We start from the raw sequence: 14,756 nt of genomic DNA on the forward strand, positions 1-14,756 counted from the left end.
CTGCCGGGGCAACGCCTGCAGGCAGGGGCAGCAGGCAGAGTTCCCTGGCTCCCCCTCCGAGGGGCTGCAGGGACATGCCAGCCGCTTCTGGGAGCAGCACTAGGACAGACATGGAGCCTGCCTTAGCCCCACTGTGCCACTGACCAGAAGCTGCCTGAGATAAGTGCCGCCTGGCTGGAGTCTGCACCCCTCACTCCCTCCCACAGCCAACACCCCAACCCCCCTCCATACCCCTACCCCAGCACTGAGCCCCCTCCTGAAGCAGCACCCCACCCTGAGCTCCCTCCCACACCCAAACTCCCTCCCAGAGCCTGCACCCCACATCCCCTCCTGCACCCCAAACCCCTGCCCCAGCCCCAAGCCCCGTCCTGCATCCAAATACCCTCCCAGCGCCCACACCCCCTCCTACACCCCAACTCCCTGCCCCTACCCCATTAAAGTGAATGAGAGCGGAGGAGAGCAAGCGAGGGAGGGCAGGGGGTGAAGCGAGCAGAGTGGGGCCTCCGAGAAGAGGTGGAGCAGGAGGCAGGGACAGGGTGTTTTGGTTTATGTGATTAGACAGTTGGCAACCCTGGGAGCGCCTAGTGCTCCAATGATACAGCAATGAACAGAAATAATACTAATAAATGCTCTCAGCAGGGACACACATGTGCAGGTGGGCAAGCCAGGGGGTGGGGGCTAAACCTCCCCAAACCCAGGCCCTAGCCTCACCCACACTCCCCTGCTCCCTGACGCCGGAGGAGGCTCATCTCCAGCCAGAGGCCTGGGGCTCGGCAGGCCCGTGGCAGCTCGGCCGGGGAGGGGCGTCTGGGGCAGGACCTTGGGCAGAAGGGTGGGCTGGCCTGGGGGGACATGCCTGACCCATGACAACATCCCACTGTTAGTGAGCCTGTAACCCACTCCCGCAGAGGAAGGTGAACGACGGACTCCACGTTACTCAAGAGCCCTGCAGAAGCCGCTACGGCCTCGGCTCAGTTGTTGTTCCCCAGACCAGACGCCCGCCCCCCCGGTACGCGGCCGGCAGGGGCGGAGCCGCCGCGGTTACTTACAGCTCTGGTCTCGTACAGCACCAGCTTCTGCACGCAGCGGATAATCGGCGCTGCCGCCGCGGCGGGCATGGCGACAGCGGGGTGGGCGCCGGGCCCGCCCCACGGCAGCGGGGGAAGGGGACGATCGAATTCCCGTAGCGAGCCGCGGCCCCCAGACGGGGCTATCGAGCCGCCCGGGGGGCTGCAGCGCCAGGGAGAGCGGCAGCGTCCCCGCCTCTGGGGCAATAGCTGCCGGGGAAGGGCCGCGTGAGAGCAGAGGCGGGTTGGAAGCTAAGGGGGCGGCGCACCCGGGCAGACCCTGCGGGGAGAGGGCGCTCCGGGTCACTTCCCCACTCTAGGAGCCGGAAGCGGGGCTGACAGAGCGCAGGCGCGGCCGGGGAGCGCATTAGAGAGCGTCGGGCTAGCGCGCCCCCGTGACCCCGTCACGTGACGGAACGAGCCCGCGGCCTTGGCGACCATTTGAGGTGTGGGTGCCAGTGGCTCCCTCCAGCCTGTCAGAGGGAAGCGGTGACTGTTGAGGCGCAGACACCGGGCTGCAGCTGGGGGAGAGGGTGTCACTGGCTACGTAGGGGCAGGACTTTGTTCCTCCACGGCATCGGAGCGGTCCCCCCCGCACTAGGGACCGCTCCGAGCTCCACAGCACCACGCTCAGGGGCCGTTTGGCCGCACGCCCTGTGCTACTCTCACGTTCGCCGCTACGGAAAGACCCCGCGCCTGTAATTCTCTCAATAGCGGTTAGGCGCGCACCGCCGCCGCCCGCTTTAAAAATCTGCCCCTTGCACGCGCGCGGGTAGCGCGGCTCGCACGCTGATTGGGCACGGGGCGCGCTCAGTTTCGCAGCGGGGGCGGGGCCCGCTGGTTGCCAAGGGTTACGAGGCTACACAAGTTAGTGCCGGGCAGTGAGCAGGGATCCCGGCGCTAGGGAGGCGGAGGGGCCGTTCCGTGCCTGCCCCGCGCACTGTAAGTGATATTGCCCCGGCCAGCATCCCCGACCCACCCTCCCTTCCCCCTCTCGGCAGCCCCTTCCCTCCGGCTGCGCGGGGAGGTGGCGCTGGGCACAGGCCTTACGGGGATGCCCCAGAGGGTTCCTCTCCCCCCAGTCACCGGCAGAGCCAGAGCTGCCCTGAGCGATGCCCCGTGCGGACCCCGCCGCCCTGTCCCCGCGGAGGGACAGCGTCCGCCGCCAACGGCCCCAAGCCGGCCGCGTGACGCCCGACCCGCGCCTGGCTCTCCGCCGGGAGGTTGGTTCGCGATTCCCAGACTCCAAGGCCAAAATGTTTTACAAACGTGTCCGCGGGAGAGGAGATGTTCAGAAACGCCATCAAAGGAATGTGTTAAACCTTCAGTGAGCGGTGGCTTCATTATTGACTAAATTAACTCAATCAAATAAGGAGCAGGTTGTTACTGTATAGGATTTCTCCGGCCACCCCAAGTGACCATCAGCCTGTTTTGAAGGAGCTGGGACAAGTCACTGACAGTCTCATTAGATTTTGTGACAACCCCTTCCCCCCTCTCCCGCCACCCGCCCTGCAATAGGATGATTAAGTTCATGTATAGGCAAAAAAAAACAGACCATTTTCTCCCCAAACCCTTTATTTCCTGAGGATCTTGAGTGTGCTACATTAACAACAAAGAACCGGACAAACTGCACTTCCCTTGCCAGAAGAGAAAACACCAATCCGGGTTGATGCCTTGTGGTATCTTGTTGTAGCAGCCTAGGCAGGGCCTTGCTTTCTGTTGCCCAACCAGCTCCTTGTCTGCTTTCTCCCTGTGGGGGTTGCAGTCTCTGACCCCCCCCATGTAATCTTCCACTTAGAGGGGGAAGCTAGAGTGAAGTTTGCTGTTTTCTGGAGGCAGTTTGGTGAGTGCACCTCATCATAAGACTCTTCGAAGGAGGATGTGAGGCCTGTTGCAGGATTGGAATGAGCTAGGAAGTAGGAAGGTTATAGGGGAGGAGCAGAGATTTGTTTAACCTTAGAGACTCTAAGGTGCCACAAAGACTCATCGTTGTTTCTGCTGATACAGACTAACACAGCTCCCACCACTCTGAAACTTGTTTAACCTTGTGCACAGGGCCGGCTCCAGGTACCAGCTGAGCAAGCTGGTGCTTGGGGCGGCAGATTCTAGGGGGCGGCGTTCCGGCCAATCCTAGGGCGGCATGGCCGCTTGTTTGTTTGTTTGCTGCTCTGGCCGCCCTGTAGGTGGCGGAGGAAGGGAGCGCCCTGCAGCAAACTCGGCAGGGCAGCCCGCGTCCTTCCCTCCCCGCCGACCGGAGCAGCGCGGAGCCCTCCTGGCAGGTGGCGCCATGATCAGGGCCGCGGGGTGAGCTCCCCGCTGAAGCCCTGGCCGCCCCCTTCTCTCTCTGCCCCCCACTCCCTCCCTTTCCCCCCATTAGACCGGGCGCGCACTCTGCAGCACAGGGAGTCCCCTGGCTCCTGCCGCCCTGAAGGGGTTTTTTGTTTTCATTTTTTCCTGCTTTGCCAGCCGCACCATTGATCCCCACCCCCACCCCGCTTTGCTGCTACGGACGCGCTACGTTTTTGTTTTGTCCCCACCCCCCCTTCGGCTTTGCCGCACTGCAGGGGGGGTTTTTCCACCTGCTTTGCCCCTCCAGCCGCACCGGGTTTTTTTGTCGTCCCCCCTCCCCCTGCCCCGCTTTACCGCTCCGGCTGTGCTGCAGGTTGTTTTTTTTTTTCCCCTGCTTTGCTGTTTTTTGTTCCCCTCACCCTGCTTTGCCGCTCTGGCTGCACCGTGTTTTTTGCTGCTGCTGCTGTTGTTGTTCCCCCCCCTCCCGTTTTGCAGTTCCAGCTGCGCCGTTTTTTTTTCCCCCACCCTGCCTTGCCGCTCTGGCCACGCTGTGTGTTTTTGGTTGTTTTTTTTCCCTGCTTTGCCGCTCCGGCGCCTCCCCCCCACACACTTTTTTTTTTTTTTGCTTGGGGCGGCAAAAAAGCCAGAGTCGGCCCTGCTTGTGCACTATCAATAGTCCCATTGACATTGATGGGCTATTTACTGTGAGTAAAGTTAAGCATGTAGTGTAGACATAGCCTAAGTCTTTGCAGGATCATGGCCCAATTGCGGAGGCAGAGAGTGAAGCTGTAAGGATACTGAAGACCATAACATAAGGGAAAGCGGGGAGAAGAAAGGGGGGCAGTTGGATCTTGTTTGAGGATCACAGAGAAACAACTGCAGCCATGTTAAGAGTCAGGGATTGAAAAGGAGGAAGTCTATCAAAATCTGAAAAGAAGTAAAGGAGTGCTATTTCAGATTTGGGGGGGGGGCAACTTTAACTCTGACACCAGGGGCTACTTAGGCATCTAAAAACTCTAGTTTTTTGCAGATAATGGGGGAGGGGCACAAGAAAAAATGATACTCAAAGGGGTGGGCTCAGCCCAAAAAGTTTGAAATCTCAGGGTGCAGGGAGGGGGTAGCTAGGTGCTATGTGCAGAGAGGGGGTAGCTTTGAGTGCAGGCAGGGGGGTGGCTGGGAGGAGTGTAGCTCAAGATGCTGGAAGGGGCTGCATCAGAGAGGGTGCTGCTGGTGGGGGGCCAGCATGTGTTCAGACCCTAGTTGGCACAGTGAGGGCAGCTCACTGGGGGTTGGGTGAGGGACACACTCTGCCAGCCCTGGTACTTGGGAAGGAGAAGGATACCCCAACACCAGTCCCGGCTTGCCTCTGTGCAGATCAGGAGGCAGGCTCCCGGTCTCAAACAGCAGACAGCGGCGAAGCAGGGGGAGGAGGGGCAGCATCTTCCCTCCTGCTGCAAACTTCACCCAAATGTGGTACAAAACTTGGAGGATAGGGCCCCCCCTTTAAATGGCACCCTTGTAATGGGCTTAATGAAGGTTCTGATAATCTCTTATTTTTCTGAAGTTATTCCCCAATCCCCTGCATTGTATATGCTCAATAGTTATATTTGCCTCTGTCAATATCCATTGTTTACTAACATAATCAATTGTTATTCACTATGTTTTCTGTCTGCTTACTCACATGTAAACAATTGTGTCTGGTGTTATATAAATAACAGTTTATTTTTTTCCTAATTTAGACTATTTTATTTATGGCTTCACCAGAGAAAAAACAAGATTATCCCTTTGTAGATATATTTGATGAAGATGAAGCTGAAAAATCCTTTCTGTTGTCTAAACCTACATGCTTAATTATCCTTGGAAAGCCAGTAAGACATCAAATTTCTATGTTTTAATTTGAACATCTCATAGAAATTATTTTCCCTCAAATAGATTTGGTAAAGGTTTTACATTTTCTTTTTAAAAGTTAGCTTAGTAATACAGTCAAAGCCACTCTAAGGCCTAATGTTGTATTTTTTTTTTCATTACAAAACAACTGTTGAGGTCCATAAGAATTTTAGGAATGAAGGATGAGGAGCCTAAATCCTGCATAGTGCTGAATGCCTTTCACTTTCATTAAAACCAGTAGGAAGTGAGGACACTCTTTGCAGTGTCACCTGCTGGCTCATTAAATGGACACAGATCATCAGGAAAACTGCTTTAATAAGATAAACCTAAGGGAATAGTTGTTGTTTTTTCCTATTATATAGCATGAGTGTTCTGTTATCTTAATATGATGATGACAATTGCTCAGCCTGTTTTGGTAGGGTTTGTTTTTTAGGGCCTAACCGACTTGTCGGTTACATTTTGAGGTGTTAGTACTGTGAGTAAAGGTCACAGATTTCTCCAAGATTTTCTTTTGCTTTCAAAATGGCAGCCAGTATGTTTTGTTTTTATGTTCATCCTATTTTAATATTTAAAATGTTATGAATTACAAATTAAAACAAATATAAGTAATAGACAAAAAAACTTTCAATTGAATAAACTGAGTTACAGAAACATATGATAATATTGAGTACTATTTAGATCTTCTTTGTTTAAATAAGACTGCCCTTTAATCGGGAAGAACTGGAATCCACCAAGGCATCCTGATTGAGAGGTCTGTATTTTGTTGTTTTTGTAATTTAAGGGCTTCTCTTTTTCCTTAAAAATTATGTGGCCTATTGGACTAAGATAAGTTAATGAGAAAGTTGCAAGTACTTGTGTTGTTTTCCTTTGACCCACTAGAAGTTAAAAAGGAATGGCCTGCCCTGTTTTAACCAATAAAGGTTTCTCAAAAATTCTATCTTTATGCAAACGTGGAAGCAATTTTATATTTTCAAAGTTAACCCAGCCTTAGATGTCATTCAAAGAAAATGCTTTCTTTTATCCTTGGGCATTGAAGCACAGGAAGAATGGACATTCTCAGCATGAAATGCTGTCCTCAGTAAATTTTTATTCTTACTACCTAGCGCTGGCCTCATAAATTAATGCAACATTGAAGTTCAGAATGTAAATATGCAAAAGGCAGGAAATTCAAACATTACGCTTTTATAGAAACACTAAGTAAACCGTATATATTTTTCATTTATATAGCTTACTGTTAGAGCACCTTCACTATACTACAAGGCACTTCTTTTAAAGCTAAGAATAATATTCCATGGAAGGAAACAAAAGCTAAGCAAATAAATATATTTTCAGCACGGTCAGACTCAGGCTAGGTCTATCAGTATAATAGTACAGCATCTGCTAGGGTGTGATTACTTACAACATTATTAAACTGGTAAAAAGCTCTAGTATAGACAGTTATATGCCTATTTTGTTCAGGAAATTGATATGTTATACCGGAAAAAATAACTCTTTTGTTGATATAAGCTGTGCCTCTACTAGTGGGTGTTTGCCAGTAGACCTATACCATCAAACCCTTTCTAGGGTAGGCAAAGCCTCAGTTGGAACCGAATATGGATTTTTGGCCAGATTGGCAAGCTCCACCATGGTTTAGGTGGTCTCACTAGCCTGCATCTGCTCATTATCAGGACTTTCATTTCTATGTGAAGAAACCTTCTGCATGGCACTAGGAAGGTATTCAACCCTTGAAACAGAAAGACTTGGATCCAATAATATAGCAGGGTTGTGATAGGTCCCCCTACAATTTTAAGGGATATTTTATCAGAAGAAGAGGAGTTAGTGGAGCAACCTGAAGAGCTGTATCCTGACTCTGGGAAGATAACCTCTCTAGAGGAAAGTAAGTGTAGGGTTGACTTCAGCTCCATAGCCATCAAAAAATGTGGTGGTGTTCCATGAGTTAGTTGATAGGATGACAAAGGCACTGGACATTCTGTTGGTTCCCATTGAGGTATCCTCACACCTTGTATTTGACATTCTAGGAGCAGCTATCAGATAAGTGATTACACTTCTATTGAATGGGTTATTGCAACCACCCAAGTTGATTTGTGCAACACCTTCATCATGTCATCCTATGTTTAAAAAAAAAAAAGCTGATAAATTGTACCACTTTCTCTGTATGCGTCTTTCAGATGTTTCACACATACTTCTCCTCAAATTCATTAGTGGTGGAAGATGCGTTTCATAGATCTAAGAGCACTCATTCCACTCCTTCTTGGATATTTTTAGGAGAAAAATCTTTTCCTCTGCTACTCTAGGTATGCGAGTGGCAAATTATCAAATTATTTCTCTGAGGAACATGGGAGATTATTGAATGCCCTTCTAATGAAAGGGTGAAGTGTGGCCAAGTATAAACTGAGTTCAGCTGTCAATTCATCAGATGTTTCAGCTGCGGCTATAGCTTCAGCTGTTTTTTTGAGGCATCAAGCCTGGTTGAGATCAATGGGTCTTCCTCATGAGATGAGGATGAGAATTGAAGATCTCTCATTTGAAGGATACTGTCTATTTAGGGTAAAAACTGATAGGTTTTAGAGAAAATGAAAAATGTGAAATCTGTGGTTAGATCTTCTGGTGTTTTTCAGCCAACAAAAATGTTGTCATCAGTTCCACTATTTAGAAATCAGAAACAGTACCTACCATCTTGATCTGCATCTTACTTCTACCAAAGGAGGAATTATTATCAGCCCCAGAATCAGGGGTCAGCAGCAGTGGAAGAGGTCCTTCAAACTTTGCAGCAAAGGGAAATCTATGGCTTTATCTTTTTCTGGGCTTCAGTCGAGGTCTCAGCTTTGACATGATGACAGAGGAGCTACAGACCACTCTGATACCTGTATTGTTCCATTCAGGGATCACCTGTCCCACATTTACCACCAATGACAGTCTAACATCAGACAGATGGATTCTATATATTATTTCAAGTGGTTGCTCAGTATAGTTCAAGATCTTTTCTTTTCCAACCCTCTCCCCCTACCCTTTATCCCCTTTCAGGGATTCATAGCATAAAGACCTTTTGAGAGCAAAGTTTCTCTCTCTTCTGAAATCAGGAGCAATGTTGGAGGTGCCTCTCAAGTACAAGAGGGGAGGGAGGTTTGTTCACATTTCTTCCTGATTCTGAAAAAGGATGGGTCTCTGTTCCATCCTGAATCTCAGACAATTACATTGATTTTGAAAGAGGTTTTATTTCCCTACCTCTGTACCCATTTCCGTACTTTTGTACCTCTATTATCCCCTCCCTTTCTCTTCCAGATTGGTTTGCAGCTCTAGATCAAAAGGGCAGGTATTTCCGTATTTCAGTAAGGCCATTTCATCAGAAATATAGTAACTGCGTTTTATGGTAGGAAAGGAACATTTCCAGTACATGGTCCTTCTTTTTGGTCTGTTCACTGTCCCAGGGGCTTTTTCACAGTGCCTTTCTGCAGAAGCAACATATCTTAGGAAACAAGGGATTTTCGTATACTCCTGCCTAGACGATTGGTTATAAAAGAAAGCATTTTCAAAAGAGAAGATTTTTTTCTAGACATAAATAAATTGGTCAAAATCATTTTATGTCCAATATAGAGGATCCCTTTTATAGGGGCTGCATTGAACTCAGTTGTAGGCAAAGACGTCATTCCTGAAGGAGTTTACAAAAATATGGTTGTCTAAACCTCTGTTCCATCATTCTCAAGAGCAGACTATATCTTTTTTTCTAATGATAATGGGATTGTTAGCATCAATCACATAGGCAACCCCAGATGCTTGTCTCCAAATAAGGGTGTTGTAATACTGGTTGTCAAGAATTACAAGCTTGGTGTGAAGAGTATGCATTAGAAGTTGGTCATTCCCCAGAGGGTGTTATTAGCACTGATGTTGTAAACACAAGATCAAAACATGATGAAGGACATATCATTAATTCTTCCTGTGCTTTTGGTAATAGTCACTTTGGACTCATCCACTTTAGGATGGGGAGGGGAGGCTCATTTAAACAGTCTGCTGTTAATGGGTCATTGGTCACCAATGGAAAAGAAATTACATATCAGTGTATTAGATCTGAGGGTCATCAAGTGGGCCTGAAGATCATTCTTACCTCAGATCAAGCACAGAGTGGTTCAGGTGGTAATAGACAATATTACAGCCTTATATTACCAGAACAAACAAGGGGGACATTCCCTTCAAGTGTGCACAGATGCAACAAGTCTTTGAGAATGAAAGTAGGACATTCACCCAGTGGCAATTCATGTGCCAGGGGAAAATAACACCATTGCAGATTACTTGAGCAGGTTAACCGCTCAGAATCATCAGTGGTCCCTGAAGGAGGTAGGGGTAGCAGAGCTCCTCTGTTTGGGGGTGTCAACTGTTCTTAGTGCAGTCTTTCTAGGGGTCCCAGCTTTTTCCTAACTGGTCCCCTTCAATTCATCTGCAGTTATATAAACTGTTAACTTAAATTGAGTCTATTAGCCCTGAAACTTAAGGGCTTACAGTCTGCTTCTTGGTTTCACAGAGGCATCCTAGCATGGAGCTATTGCCCCACTATCCCAGGCCTTTTTGCTTCTCTTTCCTTCTCTATTCCCCATCCTGTATAGATGGCTTTGTTTTCGTTATTGGTCCCAGCTGTAGGTGCATGTCTTCACAATTGGCAGTTCTGGCAGCTGTGTAGGGGTGTGATCAGCCTGACTGTCTCCCTTGTGCTTGTGTATACCCCATTCCTATTTGCCTGAAGAGCAACACTCAAACCTTCATTTGCCTCACCTCACTGCTTGTGTGATACAACTCTGGGATTGCTAGAACAGTCTTCATTCAATGTACAGAAGGATCTTGTTAATTCAAAAGAGTTTACACATAAATGTTATGATTATAAATGGAAAAGATTTGTATTGTGGGTTAGCATAAATGAGGTGATTCATATACTATGCCTATTAGTTGTATTTTAGAATATTTATTATCTCAAAAGGTCAGGTCTCTGTCTTCTATTAAGTTCCACCTGTCAACAATTTCAGCATACCATGTTCCTGTAGATAGTAAATTGGTATTTATTCATGATGTATTTAAGAGATTCTTAAAAGGTCTTAATAATCTATATCTGCTGGTGAGTGAACCTGTACCTGCTTGGCATTTAAATGTAGTTCATTTGAACCTATGGAAGATTGTACATTCTTCTATTTTTCTGTTAAGACAGCATTGATAATAGCCATCACCTCAGCGAGGCTTATAATCAAGTTAGAAGCCTGAATGGCAGAATGGTCAGCTAGGAGGTGTTCTATTACCCTCACAATCAAAACACTTTCCAAACATTCACACACCACATAGAGTTTAGCTAGTGGTATGAGGAATCTGCTTTCACCCATCCCCACAATCTCTGCCATTTGGCCAGGTAGCATACTGGCCTTTGGGACCGCACTCTACTTAACCAGAGAGATCTGAGCCCCTGTATCTCTCTGCCCCAAGTATTCCCTGCTATCAATTTGGACAGCTCCATGTCTGGTTCTGCAGAGGCTAATCTCACAAAACCAATATGATAGGTTTCAATTGCTTGGGGGTTTTCTGTGTTGAGGACAGCAGAACTAACATGAGCTATTGGTTGCCTGCTTCCTCCTAGCATAGGGCATTTATTCCTCAGGTAATCAGTGGAATTACACTGATAGCACATTTGGGGCTCTTCTGCTTTTACAGGAGATTTGGGATGAGGGTTAGAGGAATGTTTTGGGGTAAGTGAATGTTTAGGCTTCCAGCCCCTTTTCTCTCTTCCCAGGGGTAAAATGGGATCCTCCCTTCCCACCAGTTTTAAACCCCTATTTCTGTGGCCTGCCCTCAGTAGACGCCTGATTCTGTTCAAAGGCATCAGCTAAAAAAGCCATCTCATCCACAGACTTTACATCTTTGTCCCATAGACACTGCTTTACATCAGCCTTACATATGCTTAGGAAATGCACTTGAGCGACAAGATCCAACATTCCCTCAAAACTCACAACCTCTTTACCCCTCACCCATTTCCCCAACAAATCTTTCATTTTGTTTACATATTCCCCATTACTCATACCAATATCCTTCCTAAGATTCCTAAATTTAACTCTATATGTTTCAGGAGTAATCTGAAAACTTCGCAAAACAATATCTTTAAATTTACAATAGTCTAAAGCAGGGGTAGACAACCTATGGCACGCGTGCCGAAGGCGGCACGTGAGCTGATTTTCAGTGGCACTCACACTGCCTGGGTCCTGGCCACCGGTCTGGGGGGGGCTCTGCATTTTAATTTAATTTTAAATAAAGCTTCTTAAACATTTTAAAAACCTTATTTACTTTACATACAACAATAGTTTAGTTATATATTATAGACTTATAGAAAGAGACCTTCTAAAAACGTTAAAATGTATTACTGGCACGCAAAACCTTAAATGAGAGTGAATAAATGAAGACTCGGCACACCGCTTCTGAATGGTTGCTGTCCCCTGGTCTAAAGCATCTTCAAGAGGCAGTCCATTGAATACATTTCAAGCTTTACCTGTTAATTTCGCAACCAGGGTAGGAACTCTCTTATCATCAGGGATTTCATGTATTACACACAGCCTTTTGAAGGTAGACAGATATTCAGCAATATCCTCCTCACTGTATGCAGGACATAAGTAGTCCCACCTGTGGATTTTTGGAGTGATGGGACTCGTTGGGGTTGGGGGCCTCTGGTTCTGCTTCTGTAGCAGGTCCAGCTGGTGTCTTCTTTCTCTCTTTCTTTTTCTTTTATTTACAATTCTTATTCCAGTTGCAATAATCTCTGGTGCTCCCTCTCCTTTTCTGCAGCTTCCAGTCTGGCCAGTTCTAGTTTTGTAGCTGCCTCACTGGTAGTCATTTTTCTGCTTTCTTGTGCTTATTTCCCTCATCTGAAATAAACAAACAGAAAATAACAAAACTGTGACTTCCTCCTGTCCTTAGCCACTGCACTTAAGACTCACTTAAAATCATAAATATCAGTGCTTAAAGTGTGAACTTCACTCAGAGTAACAAGCTGTACATACACCCTGCTCGCTGTGCCACTGTGATGTTCCCCTCTGGTGTTATCCGGACTGGTGCTCTGCTAGGTCACTCCAATCCTTGACTTTGGGAGCCAGCCTTGCCTCATTCTTGGGTTGTTCATGCATAGCCTCTGGCATGTAAGCTGCTCCTTGGATTGTGCAACCGAATGAGACTAGTCAATATCTCTGGTCCCAGACACAACGCTAGGAACCTCCCTCTTGCAGTGTCCAGTTATGCCAGCTGGATGCTGCAAGCTTGTATGAATTTGTCAATTTAACAAATAAATTGATATGTACCAGGCTCGTTATTCCAAGGGGAGCCTCTGACACGCTTCAAACCAAACGAACTGCTTCAGGTAGAATAATCAAACAAAATGTATTAACTATAAAGATAGATTTTAAGTGATTATAAGTCAAAGCACAAGAAGTCAGATTTGGTCAAATGAAATAAAAGCAAAACACATTCTAAGCTGATCTTAACACTTTCAGTGCCCTTACAAACTTAGAAGCTTCTCACCACAGGCTGGCTAGTTGCTCTTCAACCAGGTTCTCCCCTTTCATCAGCACTTCAGTCACTTGGTGATGATGTCTGTAGATGGAGGAGGAAGAGCATGGCAAACATCTCTCCCTTTTATCATGTTCTTTCTTCCCTCTTGGCTTCCCCCCCCTTCAGGGTCAGGTGAGCATTACCTCATTGTAGTCCCTAACTGACCAAGGGAAGGGTGGTGACTCATTCGAGAGTCCACCAGATTCTTTTGTTGCTGCCTAGGCCAGTGTCCTTTGTTTCTGTGAGGCTGGGCTGGGTTTCTCCCATAAATGCCCTGATGAGGTGTGAACTGCCCCTCTGCTCTTGGGGAGTTTTTGCCTGGTTTTGTTTAAAGTCATGAGGACACATTTTCAGCCTCATAACTATATACATGAAATTACAACCTATAACATTACTATAGCAACAGTTACTCTAACAACAATGCTCAGTGCATCATGAGCCTTCTGAAGACACCTGACATGACAAACTTTGCATTGGATACCACACAATCATTGTATAGGGATGAACATGGGGGTGCAGTGTGTTCCCATGAGGTACAGAACGTCACAATGCCTAAGATGATTTTCATCTTGATCAGTCTATAAATTTACCAGTGTTTTTCCCAAATCTCACAGCCAGGATGGTGAGGCTAAATTACATACATTGGGTGCTAGAAGGGTGGTAGCTTACTACTTACGAAGCATTTTAGACCAGGGGTCTCAAACTCAAATGACCCCGAGGGCCGCATGAGGACTAGTGCATTGGCCCGAGGGCCGCATCACTGACACGCCCCCTTGCTGCCCCTGGCCCCACCCCCAATCCACCCTTTCCATGAGGCCCCGCCCCTGCCCTGTCTCTTCTCCACCTCCTCCCCTAAGCGCGCGGCTCCCCGCTCCTCCCCCCTCCCTCCTGGAAAGTGCTAAGCGCCACCAACAGCTGTTTGGCGGCTTGGCGGCGAGAAGCACCTGGAGGTAGGCAGAAAAAAAAAATGAAGAGTAATATAGTAGTATAGTATTAAAATATAGTATGCTATTAAAAGTCAATTTATTAACTTTTTTATTAACTTCTTTAACTGTAATGTGAAACGTCAGTGCTAATTTTGACAGTCATTTCATTTTTGGCCACTTAGCTGGCAGCGTTTTGCATCAACCAGAGCATCAATATTAGGTTTGATATCCTGAGACGAAACCAATCTCAGTGTTGCTTGCAAATGTTCATCAGTGAGCCTTGACCTTAACACAGATTTGTTAATCTTCATGGAAGAGAAAAACTGTTCACATATATATGTACTTCCAAACATTGCCATTATCCTTGCAGAAGCAGAGAATAACATGGGAAATCTTTCTTGTGAAAGAAACCTGTAGAATTCTGGAATTCCAACATCTGTATACTTCTGCTTCAAAATCGTGTCACACTGAAGCTCCACTAACTCCATCTGCATTTCCTCTGCAACATTGTCAATTTCAACAGCAAATGGTGTGGAAAAAAGTTGAAAATGTGGTTCAAGTGCCTTGAAATCTTTAAACCGCACATCAAACTGTTTGTGTAAGTTAGAAATGATCTCTGCATATTCTTTCAAGGATTTGGGTTCAACTTTTCCTAAGGAATTCAGAGTTGAGAAATGGACCAAATTGCCAGCAGTCAACTGTTTCTCCATAAAGTAAGCTTGACTTTGAATGACTTAATACTGTCATACATGTGTTTTATCACCTGTTTTCTTCTGTGAATTTTCATGTTCAGTGCATTCAGGTGATCAGTTACATCTGTTAGAAAAGCAAGGTTGCAGATAAAGTGGAATCAGCAAGCTGTGGAACCTCCTTGTTTTTCATTTTCATGAAGGAATCAATCTCCTCTTTAAGTGCAAAAAAACGCTTCAAAACATTTCCACGACTCAGCCATCTAACTTGAGTGTGATACAGAAGTTCCCCATATTCACTGTCCATACTTGCTAGAAAAGAAGTGAACTGT

General features: G+C 46.8%; 2 protein-coding genes across 18 annotated transcripts in view; one reads left to right on the forward strand and one right to left on the reverse strand.

The window, feature by feature from the left end:
- FIG4 (FIG4 phosphoinositide 5-phosphatase) overlaps positions 1-1,395 on the reverse strand; it is a 163,682-nt gene extending 162,287 nt beyond the window's left edge. The window contains exon 1 of one of the 2 annotated variants that reach the window (XR_005595880.1): positions 1,050-1,174. Coding sequence is in view for 1 of the 2 variants with exons in the window: in XM_039529156.1 (XP_039385090.1) it covers positions 1,050-1,118 (69 nt within the window). In the remaining variant the exon portion in view is untranslated. Of the gene's footprint in view, positions 1-1,049 lie in introns of both variants that reach the window. The other variant, XM_039529156.1, reaches the window with a different exon arrangement.
- AK9 (adenylate kinase 9) overlaps positions 1,391-14,756 on the forward strand; it is a 219,026-nt gene continuing 205,660 nt past the window's right edge. For 14 of the 16 annotated variants that reach the window (XR_005595877.1, XR_005595879.1, XR_005595878.1 and 11 more), the window contains exons 1-2: positions 1,689-2,009; positions 5,096-5,224. Coding sequence is in view for 13 of the 16 variants with exons in the window: in XM_039529142.1 (XP_039385076.1) it covers positions 5,108-5,224 (117 nt within the window). In the remaining 3 variants the exon portion in view is untranslated. Of the gene's footprint in view, positions 1,514-1,688; positions 2,010-5,095; positions 5,225-14,756 lie in introns of those variants that run through there. The other 2 variants (XM_039529143.1, XM_039529146.1) reach the window with 2 other exon arrangements.

This window comes from Mauremys reevesii, linkage group 3 (genome assembly GCF_016161935.1).
Source record: "Mauremys reevesii isolate NIE-2019 linkage group 3, ASM1616193v1, whole genome shotgun sequence".
NCBI lineage: Eukaryota > Metazoa > Chordata > Testudines > Geoemydidae > Mauremys > Mauremys reevesii.